Source organism: Bombina bombina, chromosome 4 (assembly GCF_027579735.1).
Source record: "Bombina bombina isolate aBomBom1 chromosome 4, aBomBom1.pri, whole genome shotgun sequence".
Taxonomy (NCBI): Eukaryota; Metazoa; Chordata; class Amphibia; order Anura; family Bombinatoridae; genus Bombina; species Bombina bombina.
Window position 1 is genome coordinate 821795384 of NC_069502.1, and position 24441 is coordinate 821819824.

The 24441-nt window shown below is 37.1% G+C and overlaps 4 protein-coding genes across 4 annotated transcripts; 2 read left to right on the plus strand and 2 right to left on the minus strand.

Annotated features, from left to right (window-relative positions):
* Nucleotides 1-8623: 8623 nt before the first annotated feature.
* On the minus strand, nucleotides 8624-10572 carry LOC128657120 (histone H4-like). Its single transcript, XM_053711369.1, has 2 exons — nucleotides 10540-10572; nucleotides 8624-8941 (listed from the first exon to the last, which is right to left on the minus strand). The coding sequence occupies exons 1-2, from the start codon at nucleotides 10558-10560 to the stop codon at nucleotides 8624-8626; spliced, it is 339 nt and encodes a 112-aa protein (XP_053567344.1). The 5' UTR covers nucleotides 10561-10572.
* A 1723-nt stretch (nucleotides 10573-12295) lies between these two features.
* On the minus strand, nucleotides 12296-12670 carry LOC128657118 (histone H2B type 1-J-like). The gene has a single exon (XM_053711367.1). It carries the CDS (start codon nucleotides 12668-12670, stop codon nucleotides 12296-12298), a length of 375 nt encoding a protein of 124 aa, XP_053567342.1.
* Nucleotides 12671-12965: 295 nt separating this feature from the next.
* On the plus strand, nucleotides 12966-13358 carry LOC128657117 (histone H2A type 1-like). The gene has a single exon (XM_053711366.1). It carries the CDS (start codon nucleotides 12966-12968, stop codon nucleotides 13356-13358), a length of 393 nt encoding a protein of 130 aa, XP_053567341.1.
* A 9426-nt stretch (nucleotides 13359-22784) lies between these two features.
* Nucleotides 22785-23269, plus strand: LOC128657119 (histone H3). The gene has a single exon (XM_053711368.1). It carries the CDS (start codon nucleotides 22797-22799, stop codon nucleotides 23205-23207), a length of 411 nt encoding a protein of 136 aa, XP_053567343.1. The 5' UTR covers nucleotides 22785-22796; the 3' UTR covers nucleotides 23208-23269.
* The last annotated feature ends 1172 nt before the right edge of the window (nucleotides 23270-24441 follow it).

Below are 24441 nucleotides of genomic sequence, written 5' to 3' on the forward strand. Positions count from 1 at the left end.
TTTATCCTGTTAGTGCTAATCCCACCATTTAGTCAGGGTATAGAGTGCTCTTTATGCATACTTTTGGAATATGGTTGTTTTCTTATAACCATTTCCTTATGTGTTTGTGTCTTAATATTTGTGCATAAGCACCATTTCCTTTCTGTACATTGGGAATTACTACTGACTACTCCCCTTTGTTATATTTAAGATTTAGGAAAAGCCCGAGTAGTGCCATTGTTCAATTTGTGTAGCAGGATCCCATATTATGTTTGCCGCTCTAGAGCTGCCCGCTATCTCCGCCTCTACTTGTGGCCAAACCACTCCAATGTCCTGTTTACTCAAGACAACCGTCTGTGCCAATCGAGATGTCTGAAAATATTCTACAAGATTTGGAACCCCGACTCCCCCAACTTGCCTGTGTGTTTTTAACAACTGCGAGGCTATCCTAGTTCCCCCGTTTCCTCTTAAAAAATTTAAAAGATCCGCCTGTAAAGCTTCTAATTCTGGAAGGGGTATGTCCAATGGTATGGCTCTAAATAGGTACATTAATCTTGGGAGGATATTCATCTTAATAGACATTAGCCTTCCATACCATGAAAAATTGTTTTTCTTCCACTTCCTCAAGTCATTTCTAATAGCATTGTAGATAGGGATATAATTTAATCTATACAGATCCGACAATTTATCTCCTATCTTAATTCCTAAATATGTAATATGACTTTTTACCCATGAGAATGCAAAGTTCAGATCAATTGCTTTCTTAGTATGCTGGGGTAAATTGACCGCAAGCGCCTCACACTTATCAGAATTTATCTTATATCCTGAAATCTCTGCGTATTCTCCCAGGACCTTATACAGGTGTGGCAAAGAGCTCATTGGCTTGGTGAGTGTTAGCAACACATCATCAGCAAATAACATCAATTTGTATTCAGAAGATGCCAATTGCACTCCCGAAATTTCTCTTAAAGGGACAGTCAACCCAAAAATTACTGTAACTTATTTAGATTAGTTAAATCACTATCTTTACAGTAAACTATAGCCAAATTTTCATCTAAATAAACTTTGGAAGAAAATAAACTTACTAGATCTCATCTGGCAGTTTGGAAATGGCTGCCTGACCCCTCCTTCTCTGACGTCTCCCAAAAGCTTGCACTAGTACAGGATCCTTCTCTAGTCTCGTCCCTGCGCGCTCCTGCAATTTCAGCTCTCTAGCAGCTGTTAATACCCGGCACTCACTGCCTCTCATCCATGCTGTGCGCTGTGTGTTACAGAGAATGAGAGGCAGTGAGTGCCGTGCAGATGTGATGGTCTGTGGCTGTGCTTTAGTTAATAAGAGTCCAATGAGATTATAGAGGCATGTTTTATTTTTATTGTATTTCCCTCACTACTCAGTCCTCTCTGATGCCCTCACCGAGTTAGCCCTTAATTTGCAGTATTGACCGTTGTTCTTAACGAGCGTCTTCCAGGATTTGTCTTTTGAAAATGTGCCCACCCTGTACAAAGGAGCTGGATAAATCTGCCCTCTGGCTTTTGAATGCATTACTCTATTTGTTAGACTTATGGAAGAGTAGTATAGCTGTATTATGTTAATGCATCATCGTAATTTTTGGGTTGACTCAGCTGTCCCTTTAACCCCATGTTGTCCAAAGCAGGCAAGAGATTGCATCCCTTTCTTGCAATTATGTGCTGCAAAATTAATAATACTGTTCATATTTGTCAAAAAGCTTGATGCCCGGACAAACATAACAAGCAGAGACTAATCCACAGATCAGCCCGCAGCCTAGGGCTGGACCTACGAAACTGCGCTGTCATACCACAGTCTCAGTCAGGATCTACTGCGGAGCTGAGAGCACACTGCCGAAAAACCGGATCATTCCGGAGGAATCAGGAGAGGCGACAGGTACTCAAAATTAGCTTACCGAGCAAAGAGGGCATGAAACATATACACGGCCACATGGCCACCTAATTGCAAGAAAGGGATGCAATCTCTTGCCTGCTTTGGACAACATGTTGTTAAAGGGACAGCTGAGTCAACCCAAAAATTACGATCAAGATTGCATCCCTTTCTTGCAATTAGGTGGCCATGTGGCCGTGTATATGTTTCATGCCCTCTTTGCTCGGTAAGCTAATTTTGAGTACCTGTCGCCTCTCCTGATTCCTCCGGAATGATCCGGTTTTTCGGCAGTGTGCTCTCAGCTCCGCAGTAGATCCTGACTGAGACTGTGGTATGACAGCGCAGTTTCGTAGGTCCAGCCCTAGGCTGCGGGCTGATCTGTGGATTAGTCTCTGCTTGTTATGTTTGTCCGGGCATCAAGCTTTTTGACAAATATGAACAGTATTATTAATTTTGCAGCACATAATTGCAAGAAAGGGATGCAATCTCTTGCCTGCTTTGGACAACATGGGGTTAAAGGGACAGCTGAGTCAACCCAAAAATTACGATGATGCATTAACATAATACAGCTATACTACTCTTCCATAAGTCTAACAAATAGAGTAATGCATTCAAAAGCCAGAGGGCAGATTTATCCAGCTCCTTTGTACAGGGTGGGCACATTTTCAAAAGACAAATCCTGGAAGACGCTCGTTAAGAACAACGGTCAATACTGCAAATTAAGGGCTAACTCGGTGAGGGCATCAGAGAGGACTGAGTAGTGAGGGAAATACAATAAAAATAAAACATGCCTCTATAATCTCATTGGACTCTTATTAACTAAAGCACAGCCACAGACCATCACATCTGCACGGCACTCACTGCCTCTCATTCTCTGTAACACACAGCGCACAGCATGGATGAGAGGCAGTGAGTGCCGGGTATTAACAGCTGCTAGAGAGCTGAAATTGCAGGAGCGCGCAGGGACGAGACTAGAGAAGGATCCTGTACTAGTGCAAGCTTTTGGGAGACGTCAGAGAAGGAGGGGTCAGGCAGCCATTTCCAAACTGCCAGATGAGATCTAGTAAGTTTATTTTCTTCCAAAGTTTATTTAGATGAAAATTTGGCTATAGTTTACTGTAAAGATAGTGATTTAACTAATCTAAATAAGTTACAGTAATTTTTGGGTTGACTGTCCCTTTAAGTTCCTAATGTATGCAGCCAAAGGTTCTATACAGATCGCGAACAACAACGGCGACAACGGGCACCCCTGTCTTGTCCCATTCAGAATGTTGATTTGCCTTGACAAATAACCCGCCGCTCCCACCATCGCCGTCGGCCCCGAGTAAATGCTACTAAGCGCCTGAATAAAGGCTCCTCTAAATCCCATGGCTGACAATACTCTAAACATAAATTTCCAGTCTATCCTGTCAAACGCTTTTTCGGCGTCAAGCGACAGGAATAGAGCTGGTGTCCCCGTCGCATTCAGATAATCTAATAAAGTAAGAGTTCTTCTCACGTTGTCTGGGGCTTCTCTGTCCTTAACAAATCCCACCTGATCTTGATGGATCAGTGAGGGTAAAAGAATTTTCAATCTATTTGCTATAATTTTAGCAAATATTTTTATATCATGGTTGATCAGGGATATTGGCCTATAATTTTGACATAATTTAGCATTTTCCCCTCCTTTCGGTATTACTATAATCTTTGCCTGAAGCATTTCTTTAGGTAGCTCTCGTCCCTCCATTATCCCGTTACAAAAATTTACTAGATGGGGAAGCAGTTCTTTTTTAAAAAGTTTATAGTATTCTCCCGTCAGACCATCGGGCCCTGCCGCTTTACCGGCTTTCAGGTCCTTAATTACACCCAGCACTTCTGAGGTTGTTATCTTTGAGTTGAGACTCTCTAAATCTCTCTCTTCAATAGTTCTCAGATTCGCCATGTCTAGAAATTTAGATATCTGAGTGTCAGTGTTCCCCGTTGTCACTTTATTCCCGTCGTATAGCTGTTCATAATATTGGGCAAAATTATCTGCGATTTCCTGTGGGTTTGAAGTGACCTCTCCCTTTTGTGTAACTAACTTGGGTATAGAAAAGAATTTATTTTTCTCCCTCAACTTATGTGCCAAATATCTATCTGGTTTGTTCGCGTACACAAAGTAATGGGCCTTGAGTCTTAAAGCTGCTCTCACGGAAGCATCATTCAGTAGCTTAGCTAGTTCCCCTCTTTTATTGACCAATGTCTTATATGTTTTCTCAGATAATGTACGCTGGTGCTCCCTATCTAATAGTTCAACCTCTCCTTGTAATGTATTGACCAGTGAGGATACCTTTTTATTCTTCATCGAGTTTTCCTTTATAAGGAGTCCTCGCAAAGCAGACTTATGAGCTGCCCATGCCACTAGTGGGTTCTCAACCGAGCCTACATTTATGTCCCAGTATTCCCTTAATGCCTTTTGTATTCTACCATAAATTTCGGGATTTTTCAATAAAGTTGGATTATATGACCACGACCGATGTCTTGAGAAGTTTATGAGTCCCGAGAATTCTAGATATATAAGTGAGTGATCAGACCAAACACATGTCTGAGTACCCGTTGTCACTAGATTAGGTGTCACTATTTGACTTACATAAATATAGTCAAGCGTTGTGTAGGTCTTGTGTGCCGGTGAATAGTAAGTGTAATCATGTTCTTGTTTGCCTACCACTTCCCACGAGTCCACTAGTCCATGTTCCTCTAGTGAGTGTCTAATTGCCTTGATGATACTGTTATGTCTGTGTTGCTTGCTTGTTATTTTAAGAGAGTCTGGCCCCCCATAAGAGGACATATTAACATTAAAGTCACCAGCTAAAAGTTATCTAGTCTGTGACCATTGTGTAAGCAATGAGGATATCTTAGAGAAGAACAGATTTTGTGTTTCATTGGGCGCGTATATATTACACAGGGTAACCACAGTGCCTTGAAATGAGCCCTGAACTATAATAAAGCGTCCCTCCTTATCCCTAATTACCTTGTCTGTCACAAAGTCAAGAGATCTGTGAATTAATATGGAAACCCCTCTCTTTTTGGAGTCAGCTGTAGAATGATAGTGTATCGGGTAGTGGTGTGACCAAAATTTTGGTATCTTGTAAACAATTTAAAGGGACAGTCAATACTAAAAATGTTATTGTTTAAAAAGAAAGATAATCCCTTTATTACCCATTCCCCAGTTTTGTATAACCAACACCGTTTTTTGGTTTGTTTGTTTTTTATAAATTTTATTTATATCCAGCAGCAGGTACAGGCAAACCAAATGACATAACATTGCGCCATGCAGGGCCAAATAACACACATTATACCAAAAAGGAAAAAAAAAAACAGGCGCAAAAAATTATACAGTTATATAAATACACTTTTGACCTCTGTGATTACCTTGTATCTAAGCCTCTGCAGACTGCCCCCTTATTTAAGTTCTTTTGACAGACATGCACTTTAGCCAATCAGTGCTTGCTCCAGGATAACTTCACGTACATGAGCTCAATGTTATCTGAAACACATGAACTAATTCCCTCTAGTGGTTAAAATGCATTCAGATTAGAGGCAGTATTCAATGTCTAAGAAATTAGCATACAAACCCCCTAGAATTAGCTTTCAACTAAGAATACGAAGAGAACAAAGCAAAATTGGTGATAAAAGTAAATTGGAAAGTTGTTTAAAATTACATTCCTATTTAAATCATGAATTTTTTTTTTTTGACTTGACTGCTCTTTTAATACACTCCAGCAGATAAAGTGGATCATTAGGAACAAATTTAAAGCGACAGTCTAGGCCAAAATAAACTTTCATGATTCAGATAGGGCATGTCATTTTCAATAATTTTCCAATTTACTTTTATCACCAATTTACTTTGTTCTCTTGGTATTCTTAGTTGAAAGCTTAACCTAGGAGGTTCATATGCTACTTTCTTAGACCTTGAAGGCCACCTCTTTTCAGAATACATTTTAACAGTTTTTCACCACTAGAGGGTGTTAGTTCATGTTTTTCATATAGATAACACGGTGCTCGTGCACGTGAAGTTATCTGGGAGCAGGCACTGATTGGCTAAACTGCAAGTCTGTCAAAAGAACTGAAATAAAGGGGCAGTTTGCAGAGGCTTAGATACAAGATAATCACAGAGGTTAAAAGTATATTAATATAACTGTGTTGGTTATGCAAAACTGGGGAATGGGTAATAAAGGGATTATCTATCTTTTAAAACAATAAAAAAAAGCCCGGGCTCCCAAAGCGTTGTATTCTTATACAAATGAGAGCTTTGTATTATATTCTGTTATATAAAGGTGCCAATTATTATACAGTAGAAATCACATTTTGCTGCTAAAGTATTTAGTAATCAGGTGTCACCTGAGTGTACAAAAAACACACAAAGTGCTCCTTAACCCTTTTATCTTTCCAATGTAAAATGTATTTTGCAGGACAAGGGCGCCTTTCTCTATCTCAGATCAATACAGGCACAAGGGCAAATGTATGCATTTTTCTGGCTTTATATTGACATTTCCCTGGGATCAGAGAAGCAACTTACTGCTTAAATGTATAAACCCTTATTATATAAATAGTCTATAAGACTATAGGCCCCCTCTGTAGCTGTGCACTACACAGGGTTATGTGAGGGGAATGCGCAGGCTCCGGAGGATGTTTTGTAATTTGTATTATTATTTTCTGTCTGAATTGATAAAATAGCTTATAGAATAGGATTCAGAAGACGGTGACACTTTGTGTTTGGGGATATAAGGGCTGATCACCTGTGAACAAGCTGCTTTTCTTGCATTTACTCCCTGCTGTGATCCCCTAGACATAAAGTCATTGTGCAAGTTGTGCCCCTCACATCATCCTGTGTACTAAATCTAGTGACATGACAGCTACTGTGTATACAGCACTAACCTGCAAATAATAAGCCCTGACTGATGACCTCACGCACCATAAGCCTCTCTCTTCTCATGTTACACTTAAAGGGAAAGTACACCCAAACAATTTCTTCCATTTAAATTGTTCCCAATTATCCATTTTACCTGCTGGAGTGTATTCAATTGTTTACAAGTAGCTCCTTTACCCCTTTTTCTGACTTTGAAATAGCTGATTTAGCTTGTGCTATCCCAACCTATACTGAAAGTTTTGATACTGGAGTCTCAGCTATTGACAAGCCTAAGTAAACACAGCCTGCAGAAGAAATAACACTCCCAGTGGGCTGCAGGATAGTTTAAAATTATAATTTTCCATTGTTCACTGTATTGAGCTTTAGTTTTCCAGACAAATATAAGATAAGGAAGCAAGTGTGTGTACACAAAGTGATAACATAATGAGATCTGATATTACCTGAAGCTCAACCCATTCTAATAGGCTGTGGTTTACAAGCACAAAACCAGCAGCTTCATATACACAAATAAACTGAAAAATGTAATTTCTCCTACATTTTATATTCTGCAGCTGGTATAACAGGTCATTGAAAATACATTCATATAAAAACAATTTTACAGTGTACTGTCCCTTTAAAGGGACAGTCTAGTATAAATTAAACTTTCAATATTCAGATAGGACTTTTAATTTTAATCAACTTTCCAATATACTTTTATCATCAAATTTGCTTTTTTCTCTTGGTGTCCTTAGTTTAAACTAAACATAGGTAGGCTCATATGCTAATTTCTAAGCCTTTGAGGGCTGCCTCTTATCACATGCTTTTTAAATCTCTTTTCAACACAAAGAGACAGAAAGTACACATGGGCCATATAGATAACACTGTGTTCAGGCACAGGGGGTTATTTAAGATTTAGCACAAAACAATGCTTAATTTAAGACAATAGATAATAAACAGTCACAGTCATGTGATCAGGGGGCTGGAAGAAGGAATACAAGGTAATCACAGAGGTAAAAAGTAAATTAATATAACTGTGTTGGTTATGCAAAACTGGGGAATGGGTAATAAAGGGATTATCTACCTTGTAAAACAATAACAATTCTATGGTAAACTGTCCCTTTAAGTTCTACACATGAGGTGGTTTTTTAGCAACAACAGATGCCTTTATTTGTTTTTTACTGTTTAATGCAATCTGTGTCCAGTGTGTGATTCTATAATATAATGAAATTTAAATAAACAAAATATATATTTAGTATACATGTACAGATCAGTCAATGAAATAACTGAAACTAAGCCTAAAACAAATAAAGAACATTTTGTACTGTTCTATTTCTTATCCTGCAGCGCCACCTACTGGACATTGTTTTTGTTCAAATATTTATTTCAGAAGCCGCATCACCCGTTTACTAAACAGTCGTGCAACAAAGTGACGGATAAAGTATGAGATTGTATCATTTCTTATTGCAAAACTAATGAATAGTGTTACAAATTTATACGTTTATTCAATATTTATATATTGCAACATTCTAGCTTTAGTGCAAGCTATATAAAGTAGAGCTGCAACTAATCAGAGGAACAAATACAATATTACACCAATACGCTTCTTGCTGGAATAGTATATACTGCAATATATTAATATTACAAACATACTAGAAACAGTTCATTTGGATTGAATAGTTCTCCAGTCACTCCTTGTGACTAATTAAAACCAAAAACATTTTGGTTCCTACAATTTTCGTCACGAATAACAAGGACACCAATATCCTTTAGCTTATTCAGCGCTAATACTGAACACATAAAAGCTTTAGCTCTGATAGTGAATACGTGGGCGGCTCTTAAAAGAGCCTTTGGTTTGTTATGTGATTGGGAAGAGATTGCGTTTAACCCCCGAAGCCGTAGAGAGTGCGGCCCTGGCGTTTCAGAGCATACACCACATCCATAGCGGTCACGGTCTTCCTCTTGGCGTGCTCGGTGTAGGTGACGGCGTCTCGGATGACATTTTCCAGGAAGACCTTGAGCACTCCGCGGGTCTCCTCGTAGATGAGGCCGGAGATTCGCTTAACACCTCCCCTCCGTGCCAAGCGCCGGATAGCCGGCTTAGTGATGCCCTGGATGTTATCTCGGAGCACTTTACGGTGCCTCTTGGCACCTCCTTTACCTAATCCCTTCCCGCCTTTACCACGTCCAGACATGTTCAGGTTTCTTCCAAAAGTAGCTGAATAACCTCAGCAAGGAGGCACCGCTCTTTATATTGTGTTTGTGAGAACCTGAATGGGAACTAGTGGGCGGAGTTTGTAACACTTCAAAATGATTGGCTGACTTAGTGTATCCTCCTTTGATTGGCTACAATAACCGTTAGTGTGTTTTTATTGGGCTCCCATTGTTCTATCAAATCTATTATCACATTTATAATCATTATTGAAAAATAAATGTGTCGATAATTAAATCACAGTAAAAATCAATTGAAATTTCCGGGGAAAAGAAAAATGAAAGCAAATGGCGACTCAAATGTATAAATCCTTATGTATAAATATCGTATAAGACTCCAGGCAGCCTCTGTAATAACAGACGCCATTGTGTGATGGAAAAAGCGCGGGCTCCAGAGATTCTTTCAAATACTTTTAATCTTCTCTTTAGAATTCTTCTTCACAATAGAATTAAATATCGAGTAATTCATGAATAATAATGACGATGATGTTAGGGAAATAAAGTGAGCTGGGAATTAAGGCAAAGAAATGCGACACAGCTCAGCTTCTAATAAACAAGCTAAGATTTTTATTATTGTTATTTTCAAGCAAAGAAATTCTCTGTCCCTAAAGAAAATTAAATATCAAGTAAATATTGTAATGCCTATTTCAGCACTTTCCTTCCCAGAGCTAACCAGCTATAATTTACATTACAATACACAGTGTCTAAGTAATATCTGCTGAATGGCAGAATGTGAGGGAAATTGTTACTGATGAAGTAAGGAACCAACAGAAAGAAAATGAATGTGCAGCCTTATTTATAAGAACATTACAATATTTACAGAAGGTCATAAAAGTTAAATTCCCATTTTAAAGATGAGCACATAGATTACAGAACAAAGCATAAATGTGTTCTTAATAAAGAAAAGATAAATAATATAACAAAAGAACAATGTATCAAAGTTTGTTTCAAAATTATTTAGTGCATCGTTTAGTTTTTAATAAATATCAAAAGGAAACAGCTGTCACTATATGGAAAGGAAGAGAACAAGATTTGGGTCTGGAGCTTGTTAAGTTCATATTCATGGAATAAACCCTGTTATTTTGTGGTTGGCAACCGGAGCCTTTGTATGTTTTGGGGGGAAAGTGTGGGCTTGTTATTTTCTTCATCACTTATTTTACTTTACTTTGTAGGTTCTCTCTACTAACAAGTCTTATTAACTAACCTTATTTTTATTTATATTAAAATGTGTCCTTATAAATACTGACAGTTCTATTTGTATCCATGCATTATTTATATTTAAACAGGAAAAAAAAGTTACTATGGATCAGTAGTTTATAACTTACATGGTTACATACAATTACATTTGTTAAGTAAAAAACTCTGTAAATTCTAACATTGAAAGTTAGTTAATAGAAATTATTCCAGGAAACTAGAAATATTTTTGTTTGTACTTTAATAAATTTCAATATACTTTAGTCTTTTCTCCAAACAAATATGCTACTTATTATAGTTTTAAATTTGGAAGGAAAAGCCATAATGTGACCATTTAAAAGAACAACAATATAAACACCCATAGAATAACATAAACGGTTTATTTGGTATCAATGAGAGCAGATAGGAAACTCATTACTGTATGTGACCCAGAATTATGTTATAGAAGGCGCCATCCCATAACACAATGCACAGAAGCTCACATTGTCTTCTTGCTGTGGGCTCCTCTAGCCCCTTTATCTGTTCTTATTGTATAGATACCTAAACTGTATTGTTTGCAGTCTAGAAGTAAATTTATATTCATAAACGTAAACTATATCAGATCTTATCCAAGAAAAACAATTAGACACTAAAACTACTAGAGATGAAACCATAACATTACTGTATATTATATTTCATACACAAGTTTTAGCTGTGTTAATGTGCCCTGCTAGAATTAAAGCAAAACAGTTAAGTAATTGTATAAATATACAAGACCTATAAAACAAAAGCTGCATAATTATTATAGTTATCAAATATTAACTAAATTGGCTATAAAGATTTGCCTATTGTGTATTAATTGCGTATTTAGTGCATCTTTTAGATTTTAAATGATCTCAATAGGAGACAATTGTCACTATATAGAAAGGAAGGAACGTGGTTTGGGACTGGAGCTTGTTTTAGCTTCTGTTCATTGTTAAACTCTGTTACTTGGTGTTTGGCAACAGGAGCCTTTGTAAGTTTTGGGTTAAAAGTCCGGGGGCTCGTGATTGTCGTTTATTTTATTTGTCTTGGTTCTCTTTACTAACAAATCTTATTAACCGACCTTATTTTTATTCCTCTCTATTTCATAATCCCCAATCATTAATTTATGTTCTTATAAATACTGACAGTTCTATGTGCAGTTATGTATATTTGTATATGTGCTTTATATATATATATATATATATTATATATATATATATATATATATATACACACAAATTTACTGTATTTATATATATATATGTATATATATTATTTATTTTTTTTTAAATTACTATGGATAAGTACTTTATAAACTTATATAACATTAAATTTGTTAAAATAAAAAAAACACCTGCTATTTCTAACATTGAAAGTTAGTTATTGGAAATTATCCCATGAAATTAAAAAGTATTTTTTGTACTGTAATTCCATCTCTTATCCTGCAGAGCCACCTATTGGATATTTTTATGTTCACTTTTATATCAATATTTTTCATATCAGAATGCAGAGACGTGACGGGGAAAAATGTATAAGTGATTCTCTCACTTGATGTGCAAATTGTACCATTTCACATGTTGTTAAATTATTTAAAAATACATTGTTTTCAAACAATAAAAAATTAACTGTATCTGGATTTTTTTCCTTTTTTAAAATCTTCTGAAATGTTAGTATAATTTAGTCTTTTCTACAAACTAACAAATATGGTATTTACTAGTTTTTAAATTTTGAGGAGAAGGCTGACGATAACACACACATATATATATATACAGTATATATACACACAGAAAGAATAAAAAAAACACTTTAATTTGGAATCAATGAAAGCCGATTTGAAGCCAAATACGTTAGCCAGACTTATTTTATAAAACACGCCATACACAGCCCCTTTATCCGTTTTTAATTTATAGTTAACTATAATACAAGTTGCTTTATATTCATAAATGGATCTTATCCAAAAAAATCAATTAAACACTAAAATTACAAACGTTTGAAACTTAAAACCACCTATATGATCGTTGTTTTATCTCTAATACATGAAGATTGATTTTTGTTTACAGTATAAGTTTTAGCTCTGATAGTGGATGTAAGGGTGGCTCTTAAAAGAGCCTTTGGGTGTATATGACACAATACAGTACAGGGGGGGTTTACTTGGCGCTGGTGTACTTGGTGACGGCTTTGGTGCCCTCAGACACGGCGTGCTTAGCCAGCTCTCCCGGCAGCAGCAGGCGGACAGCAGTTTGGATCTCCCGGGAAGTGATGGTGGAGCGCTTGTTGTAGTGAGCCAGGCGGGAGGCTTCCCCTGCGATACGCTCAAAAATGTCGTTGACAAAGGAGTTCATGATGCCCATGGCCTTGGAGGAGATGCCGGTGTCTGGGTGCACTTGCTTCAGCACCTTGTACACGTAGATGGCGTAGCTTTCCTTCCTGCTTCTCTTCCGTTTCTTGCCGTCCTTCTTCTGAGTCTTCGTCACCGCTTTCTTGGAGCCCTTCTTGGGCACTGGCTTAGCTGGTTCAGGCATTGCTAGAAAATGAGCTCTTCACAACACAGAGAACTAATAACTGACAGCGCCGCCAAGAGCTCTATTTATTGTCAGGGATCAATAGGGGCGGGTCTGTGTGCTGATCTCTGATTAGCTGGGAATGTCATGTGATATCTAATGTAGTTTATGAGTGGTGTATAATAAATTTTGAACTTCATTGGTTGCCTCCAAAACTGACCAATCACAGTGAGGTCCTTGTTCTCCATGGGTATAAATGACAGAGTAGTGAGGGGAGTTAGTTACTGTTTCTCTGCTACCAGTAAACTTTCTAATCATGTCAGGAAGAGGCAAACAAGGCGGTAAAGTCCGTGCTAAGGCCAAGACTCGCTCATCTAGGGCTGGTCTGCAGTTCACAGTCGGCCGTGTGCACAGGCTGCTCCGGAAGGGGAACTACGCTGAGCGGGTGGGAGCCGGTGCTCCCGTCTATCTGGCTGCAGTGCTCAAGTACCTCACCGCTGAGATCCTGGAGTTGGCCGGCAACGCTGCCAGGGATAACAAGAAGACCCGCATCATCCCCAGGCACCTGCAGCTCGCTGTGAGGAACGACGAGGAGCTGAACAAGCTGCTCGGTGGGGTCACCATCGCTCAGGGCGGTGTTCTGCCCAACATCCAGGCTGTGCTGCTGCCCAAGAAAACCGAGAGCAGCAAACCGGCCAAAGCCAAGTGAGAACCGAACACCCAGATCTCTTAGCACAACCCAAAGGCTCTTTTCAGAGCCCCCCAACACCTCCTAAATGAGCTGAATTACTAAGTTTTACACCAACACGATAAATACAACAATATCTGTGTAAATATTTATCAAATGTAAAAATAGCTCTGTGCAAACTAAATTATATTATAAAAATGCAATAACAACCAGTGCTTAAAATAAACTTTACTCTTTTACACACATGAGAAATGTATAAAATGAACTGAAAACACGACTTCTGGTAGGCGTGGCAAGCAGCAAGCAGGACGCTGGAGCGTCCCGCAGAGGAACCGACACCTAAAACACAAGCCAGAGAAGATCGTAGCCTAAACCGCAGACTCCTATTGCGGGGCACTACAAACTCTGCACAGGGAGCAGCTTGAGTACAGGCGAGCGGAAAGGCCGGAAGTCCCACTGGAACCGCACAAAGGCCGGGCGGTACTGGCCCAGACACACACGCAGCCAAGATACACGAAGTGGATGAGAGGACGTAACTTACAGGCGAGGTCGGCAAGCCAACGGTCTGCAGGCACGACTCTAATCGGAAGACCATACGAATCTTCATAATTCCGTTCTATGACCCGTGTGACGGAGCAGCCCAACACCGGATGCGAGGTATCGTGCCCATTGTGGGGAGGATGTAAACTAACGGTGAAGTGGTCCGGAGTCGAGGATTAAAAGTCAGGGGCAGACACGCAAGTACCTGAGCTGTAAAACCGCAAGTATCCCACAATTTACAGAACGTTACAAAAAGTTGTGTTGTATATGGCAAGGAAGAACAGTGTGTGTCTGAGGTGAAGAGAGATACCATATATTTACAAGCGCAAAAGGCTAATTGACTGCATAAAGACGTGTCCTACAAGATAACGTTGTAATCAATGTGGACTTAAAGTGAAAGTAAACACAGTGGAAGGGATGATTATAAATAAGTACAGTACGCAGTGAACTTTCTTGTTGGAACTAACGAACAGTTGCGCCATAGAGCAGCGGACAGACTCTTGCAGATTATTAAAGTCTGATTAAAATAGATAATTGCTGTATAGAAAAGTAGCGAAAAATAGCAAATTAGAACTGAGTACTATAATAAAGTGGAAGAAAAGGGTAAAGGCAACAACAGGACAGTACCCTAAAAAAGTATGAACGCTACGCACGGATACTCTCACTACGCACGGATACTCTCAGATTTATCTATGATGTGATTTTTTTAGAGATACCATATATTTACTAGCGCAAAAGGCTTATTGACTGTATAAAGACGTGTCCTACAAGACAACGTTAAAATCAATGTGGACTTAAAGTGAAAGTAAACACAGTGGAAGGGATGACTATAAATAAGTACAGCACGCAGTGAACTTTCTTGTTGGAACTAATGAACAGTTGCACCATAGAGTGGCGGACAGACTCTTGCAGATTATTAAAGTCTGATTAAAATAGATAATTGCTGTATAGAAAAGTAGCGGAAAGTAGCGAATTAGAACTGAGTACTATAATAAAGTACTACCTACTTTACTAGGTATACAGTTAGGCAATATGAAGCTGCAGGTAGAAAGAGCACATAGAATTGGGACCAGTAAAGAGTCCAGAGATGGTATTGCACGCCCACGAATGGTATTGATCAAATACCTAAATTTCCAAGACAAGTTTAATGTAATGAGTCACTATAGAAGAACGCAACCTTTTATGATAGAGAATAAACAGATTTACTTATTTCAAGATTTTTCTATGGAGACATCCACCAGGCGTAAGGCAATGGCGCCTTTTTGTACAGGGCTGATCAAAGCTGGGCTTAAAGCAAATATGAGATATCCAGCCCAAATAACGGTTTTAGGTATGGAAGGCACCATTGTCTTAAACTCGGTGAATGAAGCAAAAGCCTTTTGTGATGAAAACAATATTACAGTGTAAAATTACATCTAATTTTGTAGACTGAGTGAAACACAATATTATTTTTTTAAATGTTTAGAAAGAATATTATAATAAAAGTCACAGGTATACATAGTAGGGATCCCCCTTTTTTTTTTTTTTTCTCTCTCTCTCCTCTCTCTCTCCCCCTCCGTATGGTTGATTGCCATCTACAAGCTAGAATATATAATTTAGTTAAGGAATGAATGTCACATCCAATACACTGAGCCTTTTTTCATGGAATGTGGGAGGGATCACTTCACCTGCTAAACGTAAAAATGTCCTAAAAATGCTAAAAAAAGGTAAACCTGATATTATATGCTTACAGGAACTACATCTGAAAAGACCAGAATTAGAGAAATTAAAGACAAACTGGATAGCGGAGATAATAGCTACACCATGTAACAAACGCAAAAGGGGGGTAGCGATACTCTTCAATAAAAATTTGAGCTACAGTATATTGAAACAAGAATTAGATTCAGAGGGGAGATATTTAATTGCTCAAATTAAGACCGGAAATGAGATATGGACCATATGTAATATATATGGCCCTAATGGTCTAGATAAGGGTTTCTGGCAAAAGATAAAACAAAAAGTAACACCATATCTGGGACAAAATCTGATAATTGCTGGGGACATGAACATGACATTATATCCTGATATTGACAAATTTAAAATAAGAAATAAACAGGTAAACTACAGGGAAGCAAAGTATATGAGACATTTCGCCAAGACACTAAAAATAAATGATATTTGGAGGCTACAACATCCGGATGAACGGACATTCACATGTGAATCCAAGGCACATAGAAATTTCTCACACATCGACATGTTCCTAGTAGAAGAACATTTACTGAAACTAGAAATAGAAACAAATATAGCAGATATAATATTGTCAGACCATGCAATAATCTCACTTAAGATTTCAACCACATCTAGACCAGGTAAAAACAGAAATACATTCCATTACCCAGGGTTTATGTATAAACCCACACTTTGTAAACTGGCTGCGGAAAACGTGGAAAGAATATCTCACAAATAACAAGGAGTATATAAATAGAACTGAAATTTTATGGGAGGCAGGTAAGGCAGTTCTCAGAGGGGAGGTAAAGGCGTATATGGTGTCTTTTACCCGCAAACTTAAGGCTAGGGAAAGGCAGCTGGCCAATCAGCTCAGAAACGCATTTGAACAATATAAAGGAAATCCAAATGAGGATACATGGGGCAGCTATAGAGATAAAAAGACGGAGCGAGAGAATTTTTTTAAAGAAAAATGGGCCAGGGAAGATCTAAAAGCAAGGGTGGTCTATCAAGGCCAGCAAGGTATAAACGCTAAACATCTCGCTAAGTTAATTACATTTCGTAGTAAAAAGAATATAATAACAACTATCAGAACAGGGGATAGAGTGTTAAATTCCTCCCTGGAAATAAGGCAGGCATTTTATAATTATTATTCAAAGCTCTATTCTAGACAGCAGATAAATCAGGAGGAGAAAGAGAAATTCTGGCAAGGGATTAAGTTACCCCAAATTACAAGAGAGGCACTATCTAAAATTAACACACCAATTACAGAGACAGAAGTTCTAAAAATTATCAAAAAGTTAAAAGTAGGGAAAGCAGCAGGGCCAGACGGTCTCCCTGCAGAGTTTTATAAATCAACAGTAGAATTTCTGACCCCGACGCTTAGTAAGTTATACAATGAATATTATATGAACAACGAGATGCGCTCACAATATTTCGCAGACTCAGTTGTTACACTAATCCACAAGAAAGGTAAGGACCCAGAGGACTTAGCCTCTTATCGTCCAATCTCACTGTTGAACCAAGATTACAAGATCCTAATGTCGATTATAGCAGAGAGATTGAAAGAAGTTATAGGGGTATTAATACATCCGGACCAAGCAGGTTTCATTCCAGGAAGAAATGCGTTACGAAATATGAGAAGAGTCCTAACAATCTTGGATTATTATAACTATCTCGGTAAGGGCTGGGGACGGTGGGATGCATACGATGGAGACGGGGATCTAGCAGTCATTACAATCGACGCCGAAAAGGCCTTTGACTCCATCGTGTGGGACCACCTGTTCTCAGCCCTGGAAAAATTTGGGTTTTCGGGAAATATTACAAGGTTGATAGAGTTAATATATAGTAAACCAAGATCTCAATTACTAGTAAACGGGGAATTATCGCAATATATAACGCTTGGCAAGGGTACACGGCAGGGGTGTCCATTGTCGCCCCTGTTGTTTGATTTAGCGCTTGAACCTCTAGCAATCTTCATCAGACAAAAAATACAAGCGGTAGACATAGGTAGCCAAAAAATGACGATATCTTTATACACCGATGATATATTACTGTTCCTGAAAGATACCGCTAGAAGTATTCCTGTGGTGTTGGGAATTATAGGCAACTTTAGCTCTTTTACGGGGTATAAAATAAATCCTAATAAATCAGGACTCATGTGGATTAAAAAAAATAGACATAGTCGAAACTGTATCTTTAAGGAAGTAAACCATATCAATTATTTGGGAATTAAAATAAGTAGGGACCCCAGAGAATGGTACCAGTTAAATTATAGAGATATTTTTGATAACATACAACAAAATCTAGACAAATGGAATATGTATTATTTATCCTTATCTGCGAGGGTTATGTTGCTGAAAACGATCTTCTTCCCTAAAATATTATTTTTAATGCAAAATCTTCCCATTTTCATCTTAAAAAAGGATTTGGATAAATATAACAGGGCATGTGGGAGGTTTATCTGGGGGAAAAAGAAAGGGCGCATGTCAATGGATAAACTAACGCAAAATAAGCAGGCTGGGGGATTTGCTTTACCAAGTATCAGATATTACAATATTGTCACGCTAGTAAAGTTTGGCCTTGATTGGCTTACAGAATCGAACTATGTTACATACCACAAGCTGGAATCAGAAATGGTTAAACCATTTAATTTAAATGCTATATTACACTGTCCTCACAAGAAGCTACCAAGTAACATTAGCAACCTACTAACATGCTCAAATATAGTATTGGCATGGCAGAAGTATTGTAAAATTTTAGGACAAAAATATCAGGTCTCCAGAATATTATCAATAATTGGCTGTGTGGACTTCCAACCAGGGCTTCAGAATAAAGTATTTCAGGAATGGCAGGAGAAAGGTATTAAAGAATTCATACAACTTAAGATGCTGGATAATACCGGGATTAAAACATTTGAAAATTTAGCAACAGAATATAGTCTCCCGGCGAAATTTTTTTATGCATACCTACAAATTCGCCATTATATAGCAACAAAAAACAGTGAATTTGGTATGGATTGGAGACAAGAGTTCACGGATCCAGGTCTAAAAATATACAAGGCAGGTTTTAGATCAATATCGTACTAGTACCAGCAGATACTTAAAAATACAGGACAGCAACAGGTGAATAAACTGAAACACAAATTTAGGAAGTATTTTAGTAATATACAAGAAGAGGATATAACGAATAGCATTAAAAGAGTAGAGGAGACTACAGATAGAGTTAATCTGAGAGAATCACAATGTAAGTTAATAAATAGTTATTATTTAACACTGGAAAGGATGAGTAAATGGGCAATGACACAACAAAATGTGTGCCACAAATGCAGCGAAGATAGGGCGAATATATTACATTATTTCTGGAGCTGCCCCAAGGTATATCAATACTGGTTAAAAGTACAATTCTGGGTCAATAAATATCTTAGTGATAGGGAGGTACTAGACTCTATGGAAATATTTTTTTTGTGTCAAAAGGAGAAACCGGGAGATAGGCAATTATTAAAAATTGTGATTTTACTTGCACGCAATTTAATATTCAAGAGGTGGAAACATAAGCAAGCTCCTAGTTTAAGTGAACTAGTTAATAATATTAAGCTACAGATGATTATTGAAAGACAAAACCTGAGAGCGGATGCCCGAAACACATATATAAAATATTTTAAGAAATGGAAGAAGTATATATGTTCATGGCCAATAGATCAGCAAATACAATTTACAGAGCCACTTAGAAATTCAGCTCCATTCATTGAACTAATTGTAGCAGAAGCATTACCCATACACTGGCTAAAGTAAATAAAAGCGTATTTAAACTATGCGGCGAGCGGGAGGATGGGGGAGGACCACGGGGCGGGGGGGGGTAGGAGCGGGATGGGAGAGAGAGAATAATTTTTAAATTTTCCCCTTTTTTCCCTTTTTCTTTCTTTTTTTTTTTTATTATTATTTTTAGTGATTTGGTGAGTTTCCTAAAAGAGATCTGTTCTTACGAAGGATTCACATTTTATGGGTAAATAAGATGTGATTAGCGGAAATTACTAAGTTATATTGTCCACTAAAAATGTAAAAGTAGATCCATTATGGTGTAATATTGTGATATATTGTACATCTGTTATTAATGTTATGGTATTTCAAACAATAGAAAATTGAAAATTGAGCTATGGAAATTGTGAGAGAGAGACAGAGATATGGATTATTAAATTGTCATTCATAGAATTGTAGGAAGATTAAAGATGTGGAAAGGTTTTTTTTATTTTTTATTACTATGTGTTAAATAGGTAAAGTTGAAGTAATGGATGATTCTGTACCCTCTTTCTACTGGTTGTAGAAATGTATAAAATGTATTTCACTGCCTTTTACCACTGGGGGAATATTTATGTAATTAACAACAATGTATCTAATAAGTACAATTCAGGAGACACTAATCTAAAACATTGTTGCTTATTTTAGTCAGATCAGCTGCACAAAGTTACCACTAGATGCAATCAGTATAATTCATCAGACATCTTAGGTAGAAATAGTTTAATTTGGAGCTTCCCCCCCCCCCCCCTGAAAACAAACAGTGAAACAGATCTCACCGGTCCATGCAGCACTGAGTACATTTGTATAAATTATTAAATCAAATGTTATAAAAATGTTATAGTCAGAGACTGTGAATAACACGGTGTGAAACAGGCGGGCTTTTTAAAATAAATATAAACGGTCATAATAGCCAATCAGTAAGAAGGATGCAGAAAGTAGCAGCCAATCACAGCTCTCACTGAGTATTCGCTTTATAGACTCAGAGTTTTCTTGCTTTACAATGATAGTTTGTCAATAAAACTAAATGTAATTTCACCACTTAAACATTTTTTATCTGGGAAATTATAAATAGTTTTTTACACAATCCAGAAACATTCAGCTCTAATGATTATGATGTTCATAGAACCAAACACTTTGTCATTTCCTTTATCTCCTTATATTTGTAACTGAGTAAACTGTAATTACAATCTGAGCTTTATGGGTTAACCCCATGAGACACTTTATCAAGTAAATCTATTTCTATAGCAACTGAGTAAGGCAGAATATTTAGCAATTAGTCAGGTGATCACAGCTGTATATAACCCGCTTACATTTATTAGTTATAATCTAACAAGGAACAAGGTGTCTAGTAAATATAAAGGTTACATTTATTAGTTATAATCTAATGAGGAACAAGGTGTCTAGTAAATATAAAGGTTACATTTATTAGTTATAATCTGATGAGGAACAAGGTGTCTAGTAAATATAAAGGTTACATTTATTAGTTATAATCTAATGAGGAACAAGGTGTCTAGTAAATATAAAGGTTACATTTATTAGTTATAATCTAATGAGGAACACGGTGTCTAGTAAATATAAAGGTTACATTTATTAGTTATAATCTAATAAGGAACAAAGTGTCTAGTAAATATAAAGGTTACATTTATTAGTTATAATCTAATGAGGAACAAGGTGTCTAGTAAATATAAAGGTTACATGTATTAGTTATAATCTGATGATGAACAAGGTGTCTAGTAAATATAAAGGTAACATTTTTTAGTTATAATCTAATAAGGAACAAGGTGTCTAGTAAATATAAAGGTTACATTTATTAGTTATAATCTAATAAGGAACAAGGTGTCTAGTAAATATAAAGGTTACATTTATTAGTTATAATCTAATGAGGAACAAGGTGTCTAGTAAATATAAAGGTTACATTTATTAGTTATAATCTAATGAGGAACAAGGTGTCTAGTAAATATAAAGGTTACATGTATTAGTTATAATCTGATGATGAACAAGGTGTCTAGTAAATATAAAGGTAACATTTTTTAGTTATGATCTAATAAGGAACAAGGTGTCTAGTAAATATAAAGGATACATTTGTTAGTTATAATCTAATGAGGAACAAGGTGTCTAGTAAATATAAAGGTTACATTTATTAGTTATAATCTAATAAGGAACAAGGTATCTAGTAAATATAAAGGATACATTTGTTAGTTATAATCTAATGAGGAACAAGGTGTCTAGTAAATATAAAGGATACATTTGTTAGTTATAATCTAATGAGGAACAAGGTGTCTAGTAAATATAAAGGTTACATTTATTAGTTATAATCTGATGAGGAACAAGGTGTCTAGTAAATATAAAGGTTACATTTATTAGTTATAATCTAATAAGGAACAAGGTGTCTAGTAAATATAAAGGATACATTTGTTAGTTATAATCTAATGAGGAACAAGGTGTCTAGTAAATATAAAGGATACATTTATTAGTTATAATCTGATGAGGAACAAGGTGTCTAGTAAATATAAAGGTTACATTTATTAGTTATAATCTAATGAGGAACAAGGTGTCTAGTAAATATAAAGGATACATTTATTAGTTATAATCTGATGAGGAACAAGGTGTCTAGTAAATATAAAGGTTACATTTATTAGTTATAATCTAATGAGGAACAAGGTGTCTAGTAAATATAAAGGATACATTTGTTAGTTATAATCTAATGAGGAACAAGGTGTCTAGTAAATATAAAGGTTACATTTATTAGTTATAATATAATGAGGAACAAGGTGTCTAGTAAATATAAAGGATACATTTGGTATAGACTGAAATATTTGTTACATCGTTTGTGTAGCTGATAATTATAGCTAAGATTTACTTATGTGACATCAATAGAGGAGCTGTAGCATTTTATTTGTCACTTTTCTTTATATCTTTTATCTACAGAGAAACGGTAACATTTTATTTAGTTTATTTCCCCTCATTATAAAATGTGTAGCGGTCGCTAAAGCTTTAGAGTAATATGTGATGTGTTTATGTGCAGCTCCGTGTAACCTGTCTGTGTACAGATTGTTATTAGATCCTATTACACGATCACATAACACACAGACATAGCGGTACCACATCAGCTGCTGGGGGGCTTTATATTTAATCGTTTAACATCTGCTGTTTGTGTATCAGGCTCAGTTTTATTATCATAAAGTTATTAAGACAAATAATAGAAATAAAATACATAAAACAGGCGGGCTTTTTAAAATGTGCTCAAGATCACATTAGCCAATCAGTAAGGAGGGACTGCAGCCAATCAGTAAGGAGGGTCTGCAGCCAATCAGTAAGTAGGGACTGCAGCCAATCACAGCACTCAGTACAGTGTATAAATAGCCGCTCTCTGGCACATACAGACCATTTCTAGCATCAGACGAGTACAGAGCTCGCTATGGCCCGCACCAAGCAGACCGCCCGCAAATCCACCGGAGGGAAGGCTCCCCGCAAGCAGCTGGCCACCAAGGCTGCCAGGAAGAGCGCCCCGGCTACCGGCGGAGTCAAGAAGCCTCACCGCTACCGGCCCGGGACTGTGGCTCTCAGAGAGATCCGCCGCTATCAGAAATCCACCGAGCTGCTCATCCGCAAACTGCCCTTCCAGCGCCTGGTCCGAGAGATCGCCCAGGACTTCAAGACCGATCTGCGCTTCCAGAGCTCTGCGGTCATGGCGCTGCAGGAGGCCAGCGAGGCTTATCTAGTGGGGCTCTTCGAGGACACCAACCTGTGTGCTATCCACGCCAAGAGAGTCACCATCATGCCCAAGGACATCCAGCTGGCCCGCAGGATCCGCGGGGAGAGGGCTTAGACCCACTGCACGCCCGGAATAACTACTGACCCAAAGGCTCTTTTAAGAGCCACCAAATTATCAATAACGAGCTGTACTCACTATTTTATTTTCTTCTTACAGACATTAATCTGGTTTAATTCCCGCAATGAGATCTTTCTCTTAGCATGCGAAAAAAATAGCACCGGTAAACTGTAATCAGATCCCGAATAACCATTTAGTGATATTTGGGTTAATATTCTACAACTCATGTTCTTACATAAACCCAGTGTAAGTGTAGCTTATAAACCATAAATAACTGAGCAGATATTTGCTACTGAAAACCATTTAGCAAAGCGAACATTATTTTCGTCGTTTTATAGAGAAGTAATGAGATGCTATAAATACTCTAAACATGCAGCAATAAAAAATAATTGGCATCAATTTATCAATAAATCATTGTAATAAAATCGTCAATTGGACTCCAAATTAGCAGCATCAATCCCTGAATTATTACACCAATTGTTATTTATTTAAAATCCTATTACATATCCCATGCATAATTATCTAATGTAATAATGATTTAAAGTACAGACATTGTAGCACTTTCCTTTTTTGAGATGTGAATAAATGTAATAAAACCATAGAAGATCAAACGCTACATATCCAGATTTCAAATCTAATGGTATATTAATAGTTAATAAGCGAGTGGTGTCACATGAATAGGTTGATGGGTTTAAACGTTTGCTCCTATTTCAAGTAATGGGAATAAAGTGTATTTTTTGTTTGAAGCACGATATAGTTAGACTGGAAGCTGACTGAAGCTTTCTTTTCATTGATAGCCTACCTTTTCTTGCATTCACTCCCTGCAGTGATCCCCTAGACATAAAGTCAGATTGTGCCCCTTACAACATCCTGTGTACTAAATACAGTGACATCATGACAGCTACTGTGTATACAGCACTAACCTGGAGATAAATAAGTCCTGACTGATGACCTCACTCACCATAAGCCTCTCTCTTCTCATGTTGTACTTCAGTTCTACACATCAGGTGGTTTTTCAGCAACAGACTCCTTTATTTGTTTTTTTACTGTTTAATGCAACCTGTGTCCAATGTGTGATTCCATAATATAATGAAATTTAGATAAACCAAATATATATTTGAGATAGAGAAAATGAGGATAAATTGATTGGACAATAATTTGTATTATGTTGTTTCAAGTTTTACACAACATAAGAGAGTAGGTGAAATACCCCATGGTGTCAGTGATCTGG